Source organism: Etheostoma cragini, chromosome 11, assembly GCF_013103735.1.
Source record: "Etheostoma cragini isolate CJK2018 chromosome 11, CSU_Ecrag_1.0, whole genome shotgun sequence".
Lineage (NCBI taxonomy): Eukaryota > Metazoa > Chordata > Actinopteri > Perciformes > Percidae > Etheostoma > Etheostoma cragini.
Window position 1 is genome coordinate 7,923,201 of NC_048417.1, and position 16,220 is coordinate 7,939,420.

The 16,220-nt window shown below is 41.8% G+C and overlaps 1 protein-coding gene and 1 long non-coding RNA gene across 5 annotated transcripts in view; one reads left to right on the forward strand and one right to left on the reverse strand.

Moving 5' to 3' along the window:
* Positions 1 to 10,431, reverse strand: part of LOC117952574 — an 18,298-nt gene extending 7,867 nt beyond the window's left edge. Inside the window, exons 1-2 of the long non-coding RNA XR_004658456.1 lie at positions 10,347 to 10,431; positions 5,736 to 5,744 (exon numbers count right to left, since the gene is read on the reverse strand). This is a non-coding gene — a long non-coding RNA (uncharacterized LOC117952574). The remainder of the gene's footprint in view (positions 1 to 5,735; positions 5,745 to 10,346) is intronic.
* Positions 1 to 16,220, forward strand: part of sema5ba (sema domain, seven thrombospondin repeats (type 1 and type 1-like), transmembrane domain (TM) and short cytoplasmic domain, (semaphorin) 5Ba) — a 159,053-nt gene that overhangs the window by 54,695 nt on the left and 88,138 nt on the right. For all 4 annotated transcript variants that reach the window (XM_034884969.1, XM_034884968.1, XM_034884967.1 and 1 more), the window contains one exon: positions 9,293 to 9,517. In XM_034884969.1, the coding sequence (XP_034740860.1) occupies positions 9,340 to 9,517 (178 nt within the window). In that variant the 5' untranslated portion in view covers positions 9,293 to 9,339. The remainder of the gene's footprint in view (positions 1 to 9,292; positions 9,518 to 16,220) is intronic.

The window sequence follows — 16,220 nt, forward strand, 5'->3', positions numbered from 1 at the left end:
TGGCTGTTAAAGCGCCTGGTTCGTGCAGGCACTGTGCATGCTTTACCATGAAGAGCCAAAGGCCGGCGAGCCAAACTAGCTTGTCAGGGAAGGACCCATACCTGCCCGACACCGACTTGCTGACCGTCAATGAGGTGTCTGATGCGGACGCCGTACTGTGCGCTGGTCCCAGCCTGGACTCACAGTTGGAGCTGAGCACGGCGGCCTCGCTTGCGGAGGATTTACTCGAGCTGGACTACAAGGACGAGGACTACTCATATCAGAAGATGATGAGGATGAGTCTGAAATGTTCTTCTCCTCCGCCCAGACTGACAAGCCTGATGCTGCCCCCCGCATATTGTATCCTCTTCTTGGAAACAACGTCCGTTCAGCGGTAAGACCCCCAATTCAGGGAGCCACCTTCCTGGAGTGTGGTCCCGCTACGGCCGTGCTGAGGTGGTCCAGTTTGCCTCGAAAGACAGTGCACAATGTCCGCTGTTTTTCTCCATTCACGTTCCAGGCGTGCCTCTTGGCATGGACTTGCTCGCGCACGTGAGGCTGTTTGCTGTCCTGCACACGTTCCCTCCTCTGGCTTTGATACCCCCCACTCTGTCCAGGGTGAGAGAGCACCAGCGTAGGATGATTCTAATAGCTCCACACTGGCATGGGATGCACAGGCTGGCGGAGATATATCTACTCCTTTGCGGACAGCCGTGGCAACTCCCACTACTCAGGGACATGCTGTCCCAGGCGTGAGGGATAATCTTTCACCCACACCCAGAGCGCCTGGCGCTATGGGCTTGGCCCATGAGTGGTGCAATTCAAACACAGTCGGGCTCCCACAGAATGTGATTAACACTATTCAAAGTGCCAGGGCCTTTTCCACTAGATCCATGTTTGACTGTAAGTGGAGGGTGTTTGAGGAGTTGTGTCTCAGGGAGGGACATCTTTTCGGTGCCCTGTTGGCTCAATATTTTTATTCTTCCAGGAATTGATTGACAAACATAAAGCCTTCCCCCCCATAAAAGTGTACCTGGCTTCTATTGTAGCTTGTCATATGGGGTTTGAGGGTAAAACAGCCAGCAAACACCCTTTGGTTTACAGGTCTGCTCCCTGTTTCTAAGCCGTTGGCTCTCTCATGGGACCTTGCAGTGGTGTTGGATGGGCTTGCTAGCCCCCCTTTTGAATCACTGGAGCATCCTGAAGCATCTGTCTTTGAAGACAGTGCTGCTGCTGGCCTTGGTGTCTGCAAATGGGTTAGCAACATTAATGTTCTCTCTCAACCATCATGCACTCAGTTTGCCCCGGGGCGTGTCAGAGTCCTATTGAAACCCAATCCTGCCTTTGTGCCCAAGGTGGTTGGCTCATGCTCTTCCATTGACCTTTTGATGCTCTCTAACCCGCCTTTTTCTTCCTCAGAGGAATGGCGGTTGCATGCGCCAGTTCGTGCTCTGCACATTTACATGAACAGGACTACTGGTTTTTGACTGAGTGACCAGCTATTTAGGTTGTGGGCTAGCCCCCATAGAGTCAAGCCAATCAATCTAATTAAGGACATTTGTGCAGCGGCATGCTGGTCACCTTTCACTTTTGTTCGGTTGTATGGACTTGACTTCTCTACTCCATATGTGGCACATGCAGTGCTGAGCATGGGGCCTTCGCTGGAACAAAGCATTGCTACCTGAGTGCCGGTCGTTGCTGAGATAGCTTGTCTGGCAATACGGGAGTCTCCATATCCCATAGTTAGACATTGGAACAAAAGCTAGGAATGAGAACTTTAGGTTACTTGCGTATCCCCAGTTTTCAGAGTAGCATTAGTGAGATGTCTCGCCAGACAAGCAAGAAGAGGTGCTTATTTTGAATGGTGTCCACGTTGCAGCGTAAGCTATTTAAAGGGGGATGGACCCACCTGACGCAGACACTCAATCACCATCAATGAAAAAAAAAAAATTCTGGAAAATGTTGGTCCATAACTGTCTCCAGAGTGATGGAATAAAGAAATGAGGTAACAAAGTAAAATTGGAATAAGGAGTGGTAAAAGGAGAAGGTGGATACAGATGAGAGGGTTCTACAAATGGCACAAGGAGGATTGACACACCTGCCGAGAGGTTATGCTGCCCGTAGGAATGTGATGTGCTCTAACAATTGCAGGGACGTATGTTGAAAAGCATAAGTTAGAGCCCCCTGTCTGGCTGTCAGGATGAAACATCTTCTGACACCACAGTTTCAACTAAATGCACAAGGAGTAGGATCAATGTTTTTTTTCCACCTGTTTCTTCATCAGCCCAGATCACCCACTGTCTTCTGCCCTCAAACCCTCCTTTAGCTTTCCATTCTTAACTCCCCAAGCAACAGCTTTCTTTGCCACCTTAGAAACGACAGGTGAGTCGCTTGACTTACTGTAGCGGAATACACATACTGTACACGGATATACAGTACATATATATATATATATTTTTTTTTTTTTTTAACACATACTGCTTACATTTACATACTTGAACCATTTCATTCTCCTTAGCACACCACTTTCTTCTACTGTGTTGGATCAGCGGGCAGTCCGCCATCCAGTTCCGCCCAGAAGACTGTTGAAGTCTGTGCCGAAATACACTCAACCTGGTTCCCGCAGCACTGTTGCCATAGATACACATTGGCATTGAAAGGGACTGTGCTCAGGAAAGGTTGAGATGTACTGGCTGCAGTCTGGATAAAGAGTGGAAATGATTTTTTTAAGGAGAGCTTACCATGTTTATCTAGGTTGAGCCTTCCAAAATTATCTCAGCACCAAATCACTGTAGTCTTTTTTTTTTTTTAATTGTAAGCCACTTGGAGAAAAACACTGACTTTTGTACTGCTTTAGGTTGTTTAGAACAAGCAGCACCATGCTGAATAATCCTAGTGGGAAATTAATTCGTTATACCTTAACAGTAAATACATTGCCTCCAGCCTTTGAACATTTAGGTCAAATTATGTGTCTACTCTGAGATACTGCGTACATAGCCTGAGGTGACAGAGTATATGTACTCAAATATTGTGCTTCATTACAGTTTTAATTATCCCATGTGTTTGACATACAAAATCTTGTACAAAAAGCTTCAGTTACTAGTTATATTTCAGATTAAATATCATGTCATATCTTTCCATATCTTCCTTTTTTGCAAGTGCAAAAAAGCACTGTTTTAGCTGACTGAGTGGAATAAAACATGTTCTCTTTGTTTGAAAAAATGGCATAATTCTCTGAAACTGGCAATTATACAAAGTATATGTCTAAACTCAACTGAGAATTATGTTTTTGCTTAACCAGCCAAAAATATAGGCATAGCCTAGTTAAGCCTTAAATCCCACTAAAATCACAATTTAGTCCATGTAGTCAGAAATTATTAGTTATGCAATTAGAATGGAAACATGTGTATATGGAAATATCAGAAATGCTCCTTTTCATCATTATCAGCTGGAGGGGCATGTCTGTGTCTCATTAGCCCACCAAGTTACAACACATTTGTGCTGTAGCCTACATATGTCACAGGCAGACAGTGTGTTGTTAGCAGTAGTACTAAAGAGTGCGGACAACAGCAGCATTTAAATGGACCCAACTGACATGTGCAGGTAGGCTGTGTATACATGATGTGCTGCGGTTGAGCAGCTAATTAGCTATCCAGCCTGCAAACTGACGTCAGCAATGCGATTTTACCCAGTGAATGTTTGTTTGGTCGCTCATTCAACAAGCTGGTGCAAGATTTTTTTTTTTGCAGGATGGTAGGGGAAGACTCATGAATATTCATTAGGGAACTCATTCCTGAATGGCTAGTTTGTGTTGCCTGCTCTGGTCTGATTGGTTATATTTAGGCAAGAGGAGTGGGATTTGTTATGGTTTGGGTAAGAATGTAAGAATGAAGTGTTTTCATGTTTGACTCTTATATAAGAAGGAGACTTTAGCAGAAATGCTGTTGTCGACAAGTGTGTCTTGTTTTGTGTTGCAGCCTGCTGTCTGCATGAGAACATTGACTACTATGGTAATGTAACTAAAAAGTGAGGGATTTTATTGGCCGTATGAAAAAACATACTTAGATGGAGAACTAAGGGTATTCTTGCAATTTGATGCCATCATGCAACCAAAAATTATAAAATATAAAGAGCTCCCTTCTAAGTTCTGATTTTATCTCAAAGGAGAACACAGGACATATGACAGTGCTGATATGTATGCTGTAGCACAGCACACACACAAAAATCTATATCAGTTGTAATTTTAATCCAGTGAAGAAAAAATACATATTATCAACAATAAGTTAGTGTTTTAACTACATTCTTTTATTCCAGCTCAATTTTGGAGACAGCACTAAATGAAAGCTAAACTAATAAGGCATACACTGCTCCAGCAGCCGGTTGTAACACACACAGAGTTTCACAAAACTCCAAAGCCCCTCATCACACACCCGTCTGTGCATGTCAGAGCCGCCAGTGCAGAGAGACATTTTCACAATGAATACTTTCAATAACAGGTATTTTTTTGATTGTGCCTGCCCTCACTTTCATTGCGCCATGGAGCAACCCTCTGACTCGTGTGTGCATTACGGCCGTTTTACAGTAGCCGTAGCCGAGCTGGCGTGCGCAAATGTGACGTCATGAGAGCACTGTAACTGTTATACTCGCAACACTAGTGGCAGTCTTCTGCTGAACAGAGGAGTCGCTAATGAGCAAAGGCTACCAACTTTGCTATTTTTATGGACTAGAAGAATAATAAAAAGGTAAACAACGGCAGAACTGGCTGCAGCATTGATGTCAATGCTTCGATTTGAATCGATAACCGACTTTGTCAGATCAAGCCTTTCATTCACTGTAAAAGAACTCATCTTAACCCAGTAAATTCACAAAAATGACTTGCGGTTTTCTGAGAGCCGGTTATCCTCAAGCTTGTTCAGCCCTCTGGATGTGCTCTCAAAATCCTGGTGCGCAAGCGAGATCTACAGTACGTCAATTTGACGTCACATTGGGGCACACACTCTTGGATGCGTCAACTGTAAAACTACCTTTAGACTTCTTGGTCCATGTTGTTGGGTGGGTTGCTGACATCGCCGCAGACCCCTGACGCCTCTTACGTGAGCTGATCCCCACCCTGGCGATGGAACGTAGTTGGGGCGCACTGAGGACAGTCCACCCCACTTGACAGCCGCACCGGCAGCAGGGTGCCCCGCCCCATCCCACAAGGAGAGAAGGTGCAACGAGGGTTATTGAGTTAAAGTTGCATCAAAATTACCTTGGTTGTTCACAATGCAGCCGCATTGAAAAAAATCTGATCTGGGAGTGATTCAGGACCACTTTCTGATTCAGTGGCCTGAATCTGATTTGAAAAAAATATATAAGATCTGGGCTGCATTTTAGAGTGTTCATACTACTTCTGAAGAAGTCTGACCAGGTCACTGGTGGCATTTGGGCCAATTTGGCCTGCAGTCTGAACGAAGCCTTAGTCTTTCTCCTCACTGATCAGAGGTTATTGACAAAGGTGGGTTTGTGTGGGTGTGTGTGTGTGTGTTTTGAAGACCTATGCTTAGTATAATAAAACACTCAGGAATGGATGTTGGCACCCCGTGTGTTTCAGTTCTGCCCACTCCACTCGCTGTGACCCAATATGGAGTGTGTGACCAGCTGTCCATTGCTGGATTTTGCCAGTTTTCAGAGCTGTGACTGTGTGTGCGCACGCGTATCTTGGTTTGCTTGAATGAATGACATGCCATGACATTCTTTGACATCCGTGCACTAACTTTATCTTGCTGTACAGACAGTACGGTTCCCTCTGTGTTTGTCCATGCCAAGATAACTTCCACCGAAGTTTGAACTTAAAGTCCCGGTCATCTGTCACAATCTCATGCCCGGCCTGCTGCTCTCAGTCCAGCTTTTAGACTAATGAGAGGATTTGAAGAGTTAGTCTTTGACTTTCAGGACTCAGTGATTTAATGTGAATTAAGCACCTGCTAGCTCCACTCCTGCCGATGAAAGAAATAAAAAAATGAAGGTGTTCTAGTAGGAACAAGTCATACCTTGTAAGCATAATGTTTTCAGTTTGATTTCACTGTTGATTTCATCTTGCAGTCTCTCACCTTATGTTTCATGTCAATCTTTACTGTCAGGTATATAAAATGTCAGAAAGACACATTTAAAGTCTGCTGAAGGAAGGATTGTCTATATCATTCATACCCAGGGGGCCACTCTCGCTGATATCTCGTTACTGCCTTTTGGCAAAACTGTATTGTTTGGATCAATGTGATAATGTGCCTTACTTTTTAAAGAATAATAAACTCATCTAGCTAAAGGACCCAAACAGAATGGGATTAATGAGGAAACTAAAGAGTTTAGAAATATAACAAGACACCAGTCTCTGCACTGCCTCAAAACTCATTAGTAAAGTTTTCAAATCGGAATCAGAATCAGAATCAAAATTCATCATTCATCAAATTTATCATGAAACAGATCAGGAGATTACAAATCGTCCCTTTATTATTTATTTAAATTAATATATTTATTTATTTGAATAAATGGTTCAGGATTTGGTTCAGTGCTATTTAAATAAAAAGAATAAAAGACTGAAGAGCTTTTTGGCTAGTCACTTAAAATTAACATAAGAGTCAAATATAAGTCATAAAGCCTAAATTAGGGTTGAATATTATTATCATTTTTTAAAACATTCAAAGTGCAAATTCAAGCACTTGGCTCAGAATTTATTTTTAAGATACTGTACGATGCCTGTTATGAACAAAAAGTTCTGAAGGTTTAAGGAAACCTATAATATTGTCAGTAACAATTGTTCTTGTCATTTCAATGGATGAGAGATAGATAAGAAGAGGGACACAAACGGAAAGGTGGATTGGTTTAAGGTTGGTTCATGCGGATGAACTGTCAGTAAGGAGAAAACTTTTGAAACAAAGTCAGATGAAAGAGACTGGGATCAGAGTTTTAACTGAATGGAATGTAACAGATTCACAATCCCCTTAACCTCATCTGTTTCACTTCAATTTGCTTGAATAGAAATGACATGCTTCCAAATTAAATCACAGAATTCCTTCAAAATCCATAAGAGTTGTTTCTCATTTGAAAGCCACAGTGTCAAATGCTGGACTCATGTCAAACAGCACTACCACACAGATCACTCCCTGTCCTCTGCATTTAAGTGTAGTTTCGGTTCTGTCCGGCTAAAGGAGACCACAATGAGATCATGTCTACTACATCTTTTTGTTCCTTCGACCCTCTGTAAATCGGTCATTTTGAGTTTCCAAACAAATACAATCTAAAAGGCAAATTGGGCTGTTTCACAGTTTGCAAATAGAAGGCAAGATCAGCCATTAGCTCCCCGGTAAAGGTAACTGGGAAGGATCGAACACTTAGAAAGCAATAATTAAGTCTCTGTGGAGGATCAGAGACCTCCAATATTTTTCAAAGAACCTAATAACTAAATGTACCTGAAAAGAACATTGTTGCGGAGTTGTTCCAGGGGTAGGATTTAGAACCCCTGGGTCTAGAAAACAAAAACAGGACACATGAAAACTAGGAAAGGGTAGAGTCGTGTGATCATACAGACATCACAATGGGATCGTCCATCTTTGAGAGTCTCGACTTGGAATAGTACACACCAGCATGCTTGCTCTGTAAACAAAACACAGCTTTTTGGAAATCAGACATCTGCTTGCAGGAATAGAGTGTGTGGCCTGTAGAGGAGAGTTAAGCCCCCCCCCCCTCTGTTTTTCAGTCTGTATGGCAAAACAATTTTTTTTTTGTAAAGTATGTGCGTGGTCAAAACATTGTTGACACAGAAACATTATTATCAAATGTATCTGTCATTGTGGAAATGTCCTTTCTAATGCCTTTTTAAAAAGGCCCTAACGTTGGCCTGTATTGATTGGTCAGATCAGAATGATCAATACCATGCTTTTGAGTAAGGGCCAGACACAAGTGCTCTTCAAATATTAAACAAAACTAGAAGCTTTTATATGCGATAGAGAGCGAGCCACAGACCTGAAACTGATGGATGTGTCACTAAAACGGCAATTTCTAGATTGTATTCCAAGTCAGACCTGCATTTTTTTAAGTACTACTTTCCGTCTGAATGGGGTCTAGCAGTGAGCTCTTAAACTTGAGATGAATCCAGCCTGAATGAGTCAAGTCCATTATAGAGTGCATTGCATACTTCCACCTGTTTCATCAACAGTACGCTTGCTGGCAGTAGCTAGAGGCCTGTTGACTCCACTGTTTTGTAATGACAAACATGGGCACTCTGTGCATTTGCCGAATTAGTTACCAGCTGTAGTGAGAGGGATAATTGATTGCAGGACGAGATGGTTGATTTGCAATTCAACCGAGCTAATAATTTGTTATTGATTGAAGCATTAGTGAAGAAAATACTACAGAGAGATGTAACCCAGCCAAAGTGCTGCAGAACGTTGATCCTCTGTTTTTAATCTACTTAAATGTTATTACACCTCGCTAAGCTAACATTGTAAGGAGCACAGGGCAGGCGATGATGAACTGCTGGTTTCAGCTCAGTATTGTAGACTCATACGTTATGACTGGAGGAGATTACATTCCCGCAGGAAGCATGAGAGTGTCTGTATGTGTGTTTTGTGTAGGAACATTTGTCTGTCTGCCGACTGGCTCTGCTTAGAGAGTGCTTGAATATGGAGGTCAGGTGACGACTGCATTTTATTTGTGTCTTGATATGTGTGTGTGTTTGTGTGTGTGTAAAAATGCCTTTTGAGTTTACAGTAAATTTATCGTTGGGCAAATTTTTTTTTTCCAGTACATCTCTAAGAGCCACACATTTTTTAAGTGTGTTCATTTCTGCTTCATGGACCTGTGGAAGATTCTGCCTCATTGAACAGTCCACTACTGCATTCAGTTTTCTAAATTTAATCAGCCATTAAATTAACTCCCTCAGTTTAATTGCACATTTGAAATGATTATCTCAAGGTCAGAGGTTAGGTTTTTCTTTGTGATGGCTCATTGCTTCACACGTTCCTCTCCCTTTTGTTCTTTATTTTAGTTTACTCAGCTTTATATCACGTCTTTCCAGCCAACCTCTAGTTACCTAACATCTATGCTTTCATCCCACGGATATGTCCTTTCTACTAACATTTTATAACTTTTTTTTGCATTCTTTTTTCCTTCTTTTTCTGTTCGTCTATGCTGGATTCCGAGCCGGAAGCCCACAGGAATTGAAAGTTGGAGAGAAGAAATGATTTTTAAGTGACTCAGAGAAAGCTTATTTTCTTTGAATCCAGGTGTAAAAATGCTGCATTGAGGTGCTAAAGTCGTCTCTTCTCTTCTTCAGCTCTTTCTCAGAGGCCCACCTTGGCAGTTAGAGGAGAGGTCATCACCATGACAGCGTCCTCGCAGGACTCCACCCCCTCGTCTATGGCTGGCCTCTTCCCCCTCCTCCTCCTCCTCCCAGCTGTCCTCGCGCAGAACCCTGCTGACCAAATGACTCTGTCGTTGTTTGACCCGCTGACCCAACCGGAGTGCACAAAGAAAGAACATCCAAAGGTTTCCATCCAAGGTCAGACATCACCTACCTACCACCACTTGTTTTATATAAACATCTGATAATGCTATACTTAAAATGTTTACATGGACACAAGAAAACAGTTTACTAGGAGAATGCAGATTATGGTTGCTTTAAAACCTGCATTTACATACAGCTTGCCGGTAATCTAATTTCCCTCTTATCTTCTTTACTGTTGAATAACAGCTTTAGATTTTTTACCATGCACAGTTCTGAACACATAACACTGCCTTTATTCAGACTGTAAGTCTGGTCTGATTTAGGATTTAATTATTTGGATATATCTGCTCTGAGTAATGATGTTGACTTTTATCCCATACTACTGCAATTCCAGTATATTGTCTGCCATATACACGTGCTGTAAAAAGCCTGTTAGAATCTGTGTACACATGGTGGAGAAATCAGGCTTCTCCATTCGTAATCTAGCTGAGTTAACCAGGTTTTTTCAATACCTAACACCAGTTACAGTAACTGGATTTCTAATCTGGAAATTTAACCCAGTTATGCATAGAAGTGCATGGAAGATGGTTAACGAACAATTCTGTGTTTATGAGATCATCACTGAAAAAAATAATGTCTTTGGAAGAGAAGACACGGGCAAACAGTAACATGAATACCCAAACTTTCTGTTTTAACCATTATTCACAATTTAAAGACAGAATTCCTGCTTCTACTGTGATCTACAGTACTTACTGTAGTTGTGCACGCACAGTTTTCTTATCAGTTAAACTCATGTGTGATAGAGTATTTATACTGACAGTTTAGGTAGGGGTCACTACCAGGCACTGCACTTTTGATTATTTGGACTTGGATTTGGATTAACTGTTGGCTGTTGAAGGAACACGGCGACTTTTTGGGACTTTATCTTATTCACGATATTCCCCAGAGTTAGATAAGTTCACACATACTAGGGCTGAACAATATGTGTTTTAGCATCGACACCGCAATGTGTGCATGCATGATGGTCATATTGCAGGATGTTGTGATGCTGACGCTAATCCTTTTTTGCTAAAAACTAAAGTTGTCGACTGTTCATTTCTAAAGAAACACAACAATGTATAAAACGCTCCATTACCTTGTAGCTCACCTTTTGGCTCTGTACCAGACGTTTTTGTAAAAATAGGCTAACAATTGTGTCATAACCACGCAACTTACTGTTGCACAGTAGAGGAATCACCGTATAGTACAGGGTAAGGTCACATATAGTTTAGACTTACTATTAGCTGTTTAGGTTTAATTACTAACATTTTAGCTAGCAATAATTAGCCTGTACCTATGATATCTCCTTACATTTACCTACGCTCTCCGTGGATTGGGAATGATTGAGATTTCTACTGGCAAAGCTACAAGAAGACTTACAACTTTCAGACAGGTTGCTTACATCACATCTACGTCGTCAAGCTCAGTGGAGGCTCTGCAGTAACGCTCAGCCATCACCGGAAAAGTGCTTCTGATATCCTTCACTGGTCTCCGTCCAGAACAACAGGACCTGTCGGTCCTTTTCTTTAACTGTCTATGGTTAGTGCGACAGGGTTTATTGTAATGGAAAGTGAGGCTCTCCGTGTGTAGAAAAGTAACGTAGGCAGCAGGTGCGCATAGTTTTTGACGGGAAGTCAGTGTAGCTACAGTAGTCAGTGTTTTATGTTCGCTGCAAATACAAACGAAATCACCTGATTAATGCAACATAATCACAACGTCTCCCGGCCATCTCCCCTCGCAGAATGCTGCTACCAGCCAGACTAAAGCTATCGTAGTTAGCCTGAACAAATAAGGGGACTGTGCGTCCCAACTAATGCTGCGGTTTGGAGCCGCAACGCTGGAAACGTAATGTTAATCTACAACAGAAGTCTGTGTCGGATCTAACGTAATTGACGTGCTAGTGCGCGTGACATGCAGGTCTGAATAATTCATCAAACAAAAGAGCTTTCCCCGCCAGTCGAACACAACCTGAAATTTAAAGGAAGCACCATGCAGTCACTGTCCTACACTTTTCCCTGGATTGATAGTATTACATGAATACAATGGTGTCATGCTAGTCAACCTGCATATTTCTACCTAATTTCCCTCTTCAAAATCACTTCAGAAGAGTAGTCACAGTGCTAAAGCAAAAAAGCATTAAAGTTTAACAAAGAATGGTTCACATTAGAAGAGATCCTTTTTCATTTTTATCTTCTATGTAGATGCACTCCCCTACAAAATCACAGCAGTAGCTGAGAATGATTAACTATTTCCAAAAAGAGCTATTTATGTAATATTTTAAAAATTACTTGTTTCCTGTATTGCAATATATATCGCAAGGAAAAAAATATGTCAGATTTTTTTCCAATATATTATCTCTGACAAAAAAACGACAACATAATCCTATTTACACGTTATGATTTGTATGGTCACAACGTGTACAAATATCAAGGTCTCATTAAACACAGCCATCTTCTAACCATATGCAGTACATACTGGGAACTATTCTCCACAGAAGGCGAAGCAATGCTACTTGGGCGGAGTGATTAGCGCAACACCTGAGAAGCACCGTTCTAAGTCTCTGCTCCTCACCACGGGGCTTCTCAGGTGCTGCGAGCAAATCACTCTGCCCAAGTGGCAGAAGTAGCAGTGCTTCGCCTTCTGTGGAGATAGTTCCCACTATGTACAGTAAATGGTTAGAGAATGGCTGTGTCTCATATGACCTTGTTATTTGTACACCCTATGACTACACAGCATGTAAATAAAAACATGTTGGCGTTGTTTTGTCACTTATTAGGACCTTCAGCATCTGTAATAAGCTAGGCTAGCGGTGGGTGCATCGGACAGAGTTACATTACGCAGGGAGATGAGAAGGGTACGTATGAACTTAGTTCCCAGAACTTGGCAGTTACTTTGGTGAGTACATTTTTATCATGTGAAAATTAGAAGCAGGTTTGAATAAGCAAGAAACGTTTTTACACATTTACATCTAAACCCAGAAGCAGAAACATTTTCTGACGGTTGCCACAATGTTATCTGTAAGTTAAGTAGTTTAAAAAATAAGCCACAAAATGCATTCAACATTACAGAGTGACATACAATTGTAAAGATAAGCGGGGATCTATCTTAAACTCTCTCATAAACTCTTCAGAGGCAATTAATTGATGTGTGTGTTTTGTGGTTTGAATGGGTTTTAATGCAGCAAATCATTAGTGTCATGTATCGTAAAGCGGACAGTTCTTTGTCTATACATGCCTTCAAGATATTAAAAATGTTGGATGTGACGCTGTGTACCAGAACGCATTTTCTATCTGTAAATCAATAACTTTGTTTGTCCCCTGTGAGGCAAATGGTTATGTACAGAAACATATACAAGCAACATTTCACAGGAACAAAATAAACAACAAAACTGTTTTCATAAACCTGTGCCAGTTGAAATAAAACCTCATAATTTGGCATTTGGCATGCAGTTATAAAGAACAACAGAAAGCAAGAGGGGACAAGATAGAATGGATTGTGTGGAGTAACAACGCTCACTATCTAGCCCATTCATCTGTACAGTGGACGACACAAGGTCTTCCTTGTTTCTTGGCCCACAGTTTGGGGCACCAAATCACAGATAGATATGGCAGAATGAAAGGTAAACACGCACTAGATTTCTGTGTTTATTTTTGAATAGGGCTGTTTGTGTTCCCTCTGCCAAGATTGGTGAAGATTGGAGCACAACAAAATTGCTGGTGGGGATCGAGGACAGAAACACAAAAATTGAAAAGGTGGAAGATGACATTTCCTCAAGTGTTTTTTATTTATAATTTTTTTAACTACAGTTGGTTCCCTTCCAAACCTCCATCTGTGCTCTAGGCCCAACTCAGCCATGTTCTGGGTCTCAACTCTGGTTAATTAATCTGGAATTGGTCCTTTTGCTGGACCTTCTGTGTAATATCAGTTTTCAGCTTAAAAACAGAAAACTCCTTTGTATTAGATTTTCTATCCATAGAACGAGTGAATGTTATTGGTTATTATCATTCCCCACAAAACCGAGCTGAGGTCACATACAGAATATGCTGAGTATTTGCCTCTGTCCTGCTTCACCCAGGCCACCAGATGTCCAGATTAGCCCGAGCTCCACCGGTGCTTCACTTCAAAGGCGGGCCACTTGAAAATGGTTCTCATGGCAGGGAGCTGCAGGCCTGTCTAAGCAGGCAGAGCAGGGCATTATGTGGAGGCAGCCGTATAGAAAAGGCCTGCACAATGAAAGTGTCAGTTAGAACCTGAGATTAGCCTCTGTGATTGATGAGCGTTTTATAGCAGCTTGTTGAAGCGCCACCTCAATCACCTGAAGGAGAGCAGGGAGCCAGCTGAGAAGATTTTTTACAATGGGCATGCAGTGTGTGTACCAAAGTATACACGTGTATGGTCCGAAAATGACAAGTAATTGTTTTTGTTTGTGTGTTTGACTGCCTCTCCAAGTGGTGTTTTTGTTTTGGCAGTTAGTGTCTATGTGTGTGTGATGCAGGGATATTTAATCCCGGGTGAAGAGATCAGTTAGCGTCTCTCTGGCCCCTGGGTCGGTACCTCCACTGGAGCAAGCTTTCAGCATAAAGCCCAGCTTTGCTGTGGCTTTAAGAATTTCTGCTTTTGGCTCCATGGACACCCGCCTGAATTTGTCATGTGTTGGGACAAATTCATTGATACATCTATCACTAGAAGACCAGATGTTTTAGTTCCACAGACAGACAATTAATCCTGAATCTCTCAGAGGCTTGTGTTAAAAAGATGTACTTTACTTTCTAGAAGTACAACTTTGTTATAGCTTAGCTTTTTTGTTTTTGTACTATCATCAGTCTTTAAACTGTAAACCATGATGGAAGGATGTTTTCCATTGAAAATTGACCTTCATTTATGTTTAAAAAAAGACTTTATTAACTTTATTTGTGTTAAAATGTGTGGGTGTTTTTAGCCACACTGTTACAAAACATTAGAGAAACACAGACACAAGATGTAAAGATGTAAATACTGTAGTTGACAGCAGTCATCAGACAAAGACATCCACCATGTCAAGCACAAACGTCTTCAGCCGTTTTACTTACAGCATAGAATTTTACCAATCAGCTTGGAGACACCCCAAACACTACACGCTGTACATGTCTGCTGTTCAAGAAGACGTGCCAGTGTTTTATGCCAACCACACCCCAGATTCCATGCAGGACTACAGCAGTGGAATCACGTAACCTCCACCCACAGGCACGCAGTGTACAAGCGGCAAACTCATGATGTAGATAGATTATATTGGCTCACGGCATAAGACTGTGGGTCTGATAGGAGCGTGGCATGAGGGCAGCAAGTGGAACGTTCTAAATCTAGATATGGAGTCTATTTGAGGAACTATGGAGTCGGCTGTGCATTATGTTATGAGGCCCAGAGAACTGGTTTTGGAGTGTGTGTAAAGGGGTCAGCCTGGTTTGGAAGAGAAATAGATAAACTCTGCTCCTTCATCACACCCAGAGCAGCAATATCCATCAAGGCAACAAGATGTTTCATAAGGGAGTGTGTGTAGGAAAGTGATGGTTGATAATAAGACCTTTGGCTCGGCTTTCACTACCTCCTTTACAGAGAAAAGGAGGAGTTGTCTGATGGATTAGATTGCTTTCCAGCCTGGGTCATCTGCTCTGCTCAAATCACTCTGGAGAGAGACAAAGGAGAATAGAAACTGCTAGCGTTGTTGTTCATTTCCTGTTCAATTCCTTGAAAACCTTGTCTTTTCCATTTGCTTTTTATACCCTCTCTGGTGACCTGCCTGCCTGAACTATTCTCTTATCTCCACTCCTCTCATTCATTCTCCTCTCCATGCTCCTTGTCTTATATTCTCTTTCTGCCTTCTTCCTTTCCTTTTCTCTTAAACTCGCAATCACCTTTTCTCTTTCAGCCTGCTCTTTAATGCTCCTATAATAGGCCCAAAAATGTATCGCACGCTGTGTTCAAGTCCTTCTATCTCATTCATCCTTTGGGTAATGGTGCCGTCGTTTAGCCGTCGTGTCGCCATGTGAAGGGCTCTTGAGCAGCATGAGAGCAATGCCCCTGTAAGACATAAATGTTCACTTAAAAGAAAAAGTATTCTCCATTATTTTCTGATCCTATTTTTTATTTTTACAATCTGGTTGTGCTTTGCCACCCTGTTTCTCTTCTTGTTCATGATTACAATGGGCTAATTGGAGTGGTGCTATCAGAGCTGTGGTGTATTTGCAGCCATTCATCAGGTATCTGAATGGAGCTAAGTTTAGCGTGCTGCAGGAGCCAGCCTCTCACTCTCTGATGGCACGGTATGATGTATGATGCTGGCCAGAGAGATGGCAAGACGATCATAGAATAGAAAATGTTTAACGAGAAAGTAAGGAATCAGGAAAATTGCTCTCTTTGCTTTTTTGTGTCCATATTGTCTCCTTAGATAGCCACTGTCATTCCCAGAGTGACTTTTTTACAAAAATCAAGGCCACAAATTTACTGCGTCAGACCTGGTAACATTTCCTTGAATTTTCCCTAAATGTAATGCCATTATCTTAACCCTTTCTTGTGCTTTTTTCTTTTCAAAAACTTCTGGAATCAGCACAACTTAGCATCTCCAGCAGAATTGCAGATCTCCATAGAGGATAAATTATGTCATTGCATGCCAGTGAAGTGAAAGACGTAAAACATTTGTGTTGTTCTGCCTTCCTAAACTCACTGTAATGGATTTAGATAT